Source organism: Cucumis melo, chromosome 10 (assembly GCF_025177605.1).
Source record: "Cucumis melo cultivar AY chromosome 10, USDA_Cmelo_AY_1.0, whole genome shotgun sequence".
NCBI lineage: Eukaryota > Viridiplantae > Streptophyta > Magnoliopsida > Cucurbitales > Cucurbitaceae > Cucumis > Cucumis melo.
The window spans coordinates 8,407,120-8,413,067 of NC_066866.1; the positions used below are offsets into that span (position 1 = coordinate 8,407,120).

Consider the following 5,948-nt stretch of genomic DNA (forward strand, 5'->3'; position numbering starts at 1 on the left):
ATCAACTTTCTCGAAAATCTCTTCAAAAGGGATTCCAAGAAGTGGATGTAGTTGGGAACTTCTACTAGGTAGAGCATCTTCTTCAAGCTTTACTAGTTGGTCTACATCGACCTTGCCCAACTAATTCGTCATGGACATGTTTATGTCATAATTGTCAATAAGCCAACCTAGCTCTGATACCACTTATCACAATCGCAACCTTTCAAACGTGAGATGAGCGATTGTGCGGCACTTGTTCTACTCAGTCAATAAGCCAACCATGTAAAATTTGAAAATATCTGACAAACTCACGATATAATGTAGCATCCCTTCACGTTCTTAAGAAAATTATTTTATAAAATGTGAGAGAGAAAGGAAATGATTGAAAACATCATAAAAGAAAGCATTAAAGACTGTCAATTGCAAAGAAAGTTTTGCTTCCAAAGAGTGCGACAAGGTTTGATCGGAGATTCAACTACTATGTCTCCCCTATAGTACATTTTGAACATTAATTTTAGCTTTGACAGACTTTCATATGAAAATTCTAAAACGTCACACCCTAGGTCGGCGAAATAAAAAGGAAAGCAATTGACTAAACTAAGTAGAAAACATAAAGATAATGTGATTTTGGGGTATTTGGGCATACAACCATAGGCAAACAACGTCCTGGACAAGCATGCCAGTGACACTCCATGACTAGACGTATGGGCACACGGATTCCTATTTCTTCCATTCAAAAAATCTCGATAGAAAAAGAAATATTGATAAATTAATTTAATTAGTTGCTAAATCAAAATAAAATGAAAATTTCTAATTCCTTAAAAATGGGAGATATATATAGATCAATATCTAACGTAACAGAAAAAAGGTTTGTTGATAGAATTTCTTAACGTTTAATCACAATGCAAATCTAAGGGGCTATTTGGCCTTAGAACTAGAAAGGAGTGGAGTGAGCTATTTTAGCCTACCTCATGTTTCCTAATCCTAGTATAATGATAATACTTGGTCTCACTTTCTAATTCTAGTATTATGATAATACTTGTTCTCACTCCCCTTTCTCCTCTTCCTCACACCCCCTTTCTCACTAAGCTCCAAATATTTACAAAGTAAAAGTCAAAGGCCAAGCCAAAGAGAAAATCCAAATAGCAACTACCACAAAAGAAAGCAATGCAGAAAAAACTAAAATAATAGTCTGCACCCCAAATGCAGACTATTATAATCTCCAGACTATTATAATACTCAAACTATTATAAGTCACTAATTGTCTCGAACGTCCCCTATGTTTAGAAGTTGACTAAAAGTGGAGGGAGAATTTGTTACTCCTCGTTTTGGTTATTGACTTTTATATAGTTTGCAGTGTGTTTCTGTCGGTAAGATAGTATTACGTAAGCAATACTTATTGGAGTTCAGGCTACATCTGAGTCTCATACTCTATTCATTTTGGCAAACAAATTATATTTTTTAATTAATTTTAATGAGTGAAACAAGAGCTACAAAGAGGGTGCAATCCAAGTGTACCCGAATTTTTCTTTTCCATAATACAAAAATCTCAAGCAAAGTAATTGTATATGCTACATTTTAAACCATTTTTACATTAATTATAATTATAGTTATAATGCTTTTTTTTTTGTTACCTAATAAGTCTTTTAGGTAGTTTAACACTAATAATTCCTTTACAAAATAGAAAAAAAAAAAAAGAAAAAAAAAAAAAGAAAAAAAAAGGAAAAAGGAAAAAAGAAAAGAGATCTAGATTTCATATATGATTTTTCTGGACAATTTGATTGCATGAGAAATATGATAGTATTAGATTCTACATATCAATGAAATTCAAAAGGATGGTTTAGGTTACATTTTGCTTTCGATTTTGATAAGTTTGGTAGAATGAAAAATGTATAGAGAATTATTGTAAACAATGGTGGATCCAAAAATTTTATATAGCAAAAATACTATATAATAAACACAGATAAAAAATTTCAAATATTGAAATTTACAAATATAGGATTTAAACCCACATCTTATTAGTTATAAGAGCCACTACAACCACACTTTGTTTAAAATAGAGAGCACTATGTTATATATATTATAATTTGACATTTCAAAGTTAATATTAAAATACAAAAATCGATAATGTAGGGACACGTTCCTCTGCTGGTATTGTAACAAGTCTGCCTTTGATTGTAAATGAGAATAAGTAGATATGCACTCATCTCAAATATTTTTCATTTTTATTACATTAAAATAAATTTTTTAAAAAATTTTTAAAAATTTTTAGTAATATTATTTTTATTGAATGATGAGATAGATATATCTTAAGAGGACCAATTTTTTTTTTTTTATTATTGTACAAATACCACGATTTTATTACTAATTAATTCTTTTTTTTTTCGATTGCCAAGAAAGCTGCGGCATCCAAGATTAGAAATGAGGTGAGCTTCAAACACATCTAGAAAATTCCAAATTCTTCTCGACGAATTGTTGAAAGGATTGAAAACGAAGGTCCAATAACTTATAGATTAATTGGGCCTCCATTTTTCCAAATCCATCGAGAAGGTTGTAGAAAACCCACGAAACAACTCCTCTCTTCGGTTACTTTCCTATTTAAATCCCCTCAAACCCAATGGTGCCACAGCATCGAGAAACAACCAAAACAAATTCCCCAATTCTGTCGACTATATCCATCACCTTCTGCAATCCTAACTCAAACGACAATGTCACTCATTCCAAGCATTTTCGGTGGCCGCCGGAGCAACGTCTTTGACCCATTTTCATTGGACATTTGGGATCCATTTGAAGGCTTCCCATTTTCAAATTCGTTGGCCAATGTCCCCTCATCTGCTGTCGAAACTTCTGCTTTTGCCAACACTCGCATTGATTGGAAAGAAACCCCACAAGCCCACATCTTCAAGGCGGATCTTCCCGGAATCAAGAAGGAAGAAGTGAAAGTAGAAGTGGAAGAAGGCAGAGTTTTGCAAATCAGTGGAGAGAGGAGCAAAGAGCAGGAGGAGAAGAATGATAAATGGCATAGAGTTGAACGAAGCAGTGGAAAGTTTACGAGGAGATTCAGGCTGCCGGAGAATGCTAAAGTGGAGGAGGTGAAGGCTAATATGGAGAATGGAGTTCTAACAGTGACAGTGCCTAAAGTGGAAGAGAAGAAGCCTGAGATCAAATCAATTGATATCTCTGGCTAAACGTCTTATATTTCTTCCTGCAGTGTCTTCCCCTGTAGTAGGGATGAGTTTGTATGAATAATGAATCCTCAAAATCGGGCTTTTTAATTTTGGTGTGTTCTGTGACCGTGAAGAGATTGAAGAAAGTTGGTTTTATGTCTGTGTATAATATGTTACCAAGGTAAATGGATATAATGAAGTTGTGAGTTTTTAAGCCTAATTTTATTAATAAATTAAATGCAAAGATGAATATATTCCACTTTCTTGCTACAAGTAAGAGAAGTATGAAGCTACGTGTAATGTAATATACGGTGATTTTGCAAGTCGCATCTATCATATTTTGTTGTGTTTTGATCTATCTGACATGGATTCGTATCAATTCTTCTTGAAATTTTTATTTTACTTTATTATTTGCTACATAACGTCGAACAAGAAAATTTTTCCTACTCTGTTTCTTTTCTGTCTTCTAAAACCTTTTTAAAGTTTAAAGTGGTGCTTGAGTACTGATCTTAGAAGAAAAAAAGTTAACCACTGTTCATTTTTGTAAATTTTGATTTCTATAACAAACATTTTAGAGGTATTTTTAACTCTTGTTGGTACAAATGCTTCAAAAGTTTCGGTTTTATACCTACATTTTGAAGGTCATTACTCTTATATCTACATTTTTATGGTAATGGCATGTGTAATTTTATAATTTTAAAGGTTTTAAAAATAATTTTTAATTTGAAAATTCACATAAATATAAAAGAGTTTAAACTCTTTACAAAATATAGAAATAATTAAAATCTCTTTATAGACAACTTTATGTTTATGTTTAGTATATATTTTAAAATTTTAATTATATTTGGAGGTATATTTTCAAATATATAACCAAATGGTAGAGTATTTATACTGTATAGAACAATTTCGAAAACGAAAAAAGTTCAGAGATCTACCGTGTAAAATATCAAAAACGTCACGTCAACAAGGTGCGTTTAATATATTTGGTATACGATCGTTTAAATTTCTCTATTGTTGGTACGCGATCGTTTAATTTGGTTACGTTTAAATTTGGTTACACCATCGTTTAATTTGAACGTTTAGATTTGGGACAAAATTTAGTTACATGGTCGTTTAAGTTTGGCTAAACAAGTTTTTTTAATTCTTTTGTTATACAATTATTTGTCCTTTTCTACTCGATCATTTATATTTGTTTACACTATCGTAGTTTTGGCTAAACAGTTTTCTTAATTTTTTTTATAGTCAAATTTAAACAATCGTGTACCAAAGGCGTTATTGAAGGTGTGGTTGTGGTTGATGGAACATTTTTTTTATTTTCTACCGTGTGTTTATAGACTTTTTTTCATTTTAAAAATTGTTCTATATCATATAAGTATTTTACTGATTTGTTATATTTTTTTAGAAGAGATCCCATTACATCATATATTTAAAGTAAAATTCAAACTAAAAAGATTAAATTTGATTGCATTTATCATTATTTAATTGAATTGAGATGAAATTAAAATTAGGGAACGAAGTTTTTCTTAATAACTTACTAATCTGTCAGCATCCCTAATTTTTCTCAAATCGATCGTCCTTCCCCAATTTTTTCAACAAAAATAAAATCCCCACGTTATCATTAAGAAAGAGATTAGGATTAAAAAAATTATATTTTTTATATTAATTAAAGTCACAAAAAGTCTATCAAATTTTATTAAAGTTGAAATATCAAATTGATAGATAATAAATATAATAAAAGTATAATTATAGTCTAATCTTTATTTCAAAATTAAAAAAAAAAAAACAAATAGTCTTAAAAAAAATTTAAGTTATTTTAAATTTAGCTATAGTAAAATTGTTTAACAAGAGACTAATTTAAATTAATTAATTTAAAATCTAGTTGATGATTAAATAAAAAAGAATATTTCACATACTCAATATATGTATTTTAAAAGAAATCTCAAAACATATGTTATTAATTAAATGAAGATCACCTACTACCTCTAAATTCGATTCGAAATGATTTTATATTTTTCTATTTTCTCATCAACTATTTTTGTATATATGTATTGCAATTTTAAAATACATGTTTTAATGTTACAATTTTAGAGTTTTACACAAAATTGATTTAAACAATGCATCTTCTAATGACACATCATATCACTGAACTTCATTCATACGAAGATTTATCGAAACCTTAATGTGTCTAAAAGTTAAATATCGCCCTCTATGATTTCAAGCAAGCACATCGTACGTTTTATTTAACTTTTAATTCTAAATTTACTCTAAAAGATTTAGGGACTTGAAAATCTTTTCGACATTTAGCTGACTTATGTTTGAGATGGTATTCAATTGAGCCAACATGAGTACATCACCAACTTATTAGCCAAACTCAACATTTGAAACATTGTCCATTCCTAATATTTACTAGGAAGTTGTTATCATTTATAAGACGACAAATCTCATTAATTATTTACCTTATGGAAGCACAATTGGTGCCTTACAACATTTAATTAATGCTCAAACAAATATTCAACCGATTTAACATGGACCCAAAAAAGCTTCAACATTTTGGTAAATATTTTGGCAAACATTTTGGTTAATATCTCGTTCAAAAATTAATCAAGTGACAAATTTATCTTCTAACATTTTACCTACGTTCAAGACCTCTCTTTACCCTTTTTCTTGTAAGTTTATTTTTACTACATCTTGCAGTGCAATATATATTGAGATGATATTTTAAAGGGCTGTGATTTTGGTGTTGATTAGGCTGCTAGTGTTGATGATTTTCTTCCATCTAGTAGATGAAGCACTTCAGAACTT

The 5,948-nt window shown here is 30.0% G+C and overlaps 1 protein-coding gene across 1 annotated transcript; it reads left to right on the forward strand.

The window, feature by feature from the left end:
• The first annotated feature begins 2,533 nt into the window (after positions 1 to 2,533).
• LOC103503166 (17.6 kDa class I heat shock protein 3-like) lies at positions 2,534 to 3,366 on the forward strand. Its single transcript, XM_008467316.3, has one exon. It carries the CDS (start codon positions 2,688 to 2,690, stop codon positions 3,165 to 3,167), a length of 480 nt encoding a protein of 159 aa, XP_008465538.1. The 5' UTR covers positions 2,534 to 2,687; the 3' UTR covers positions 3,168 to 3,366.
• Positions 3,367 to 5,948: the final 2,582 nt, after the last annotated feature.

Bases quoted from the DNA above. Each gene is read 5' to 3' on its own strand.
- LOC103503166 (XM_008467316.3), top strand. From the start codon at position 2,688: ATGTCACTCATTCCAAGCATTTTCGGTGGCCGCCGGAGCAACGTCTTT.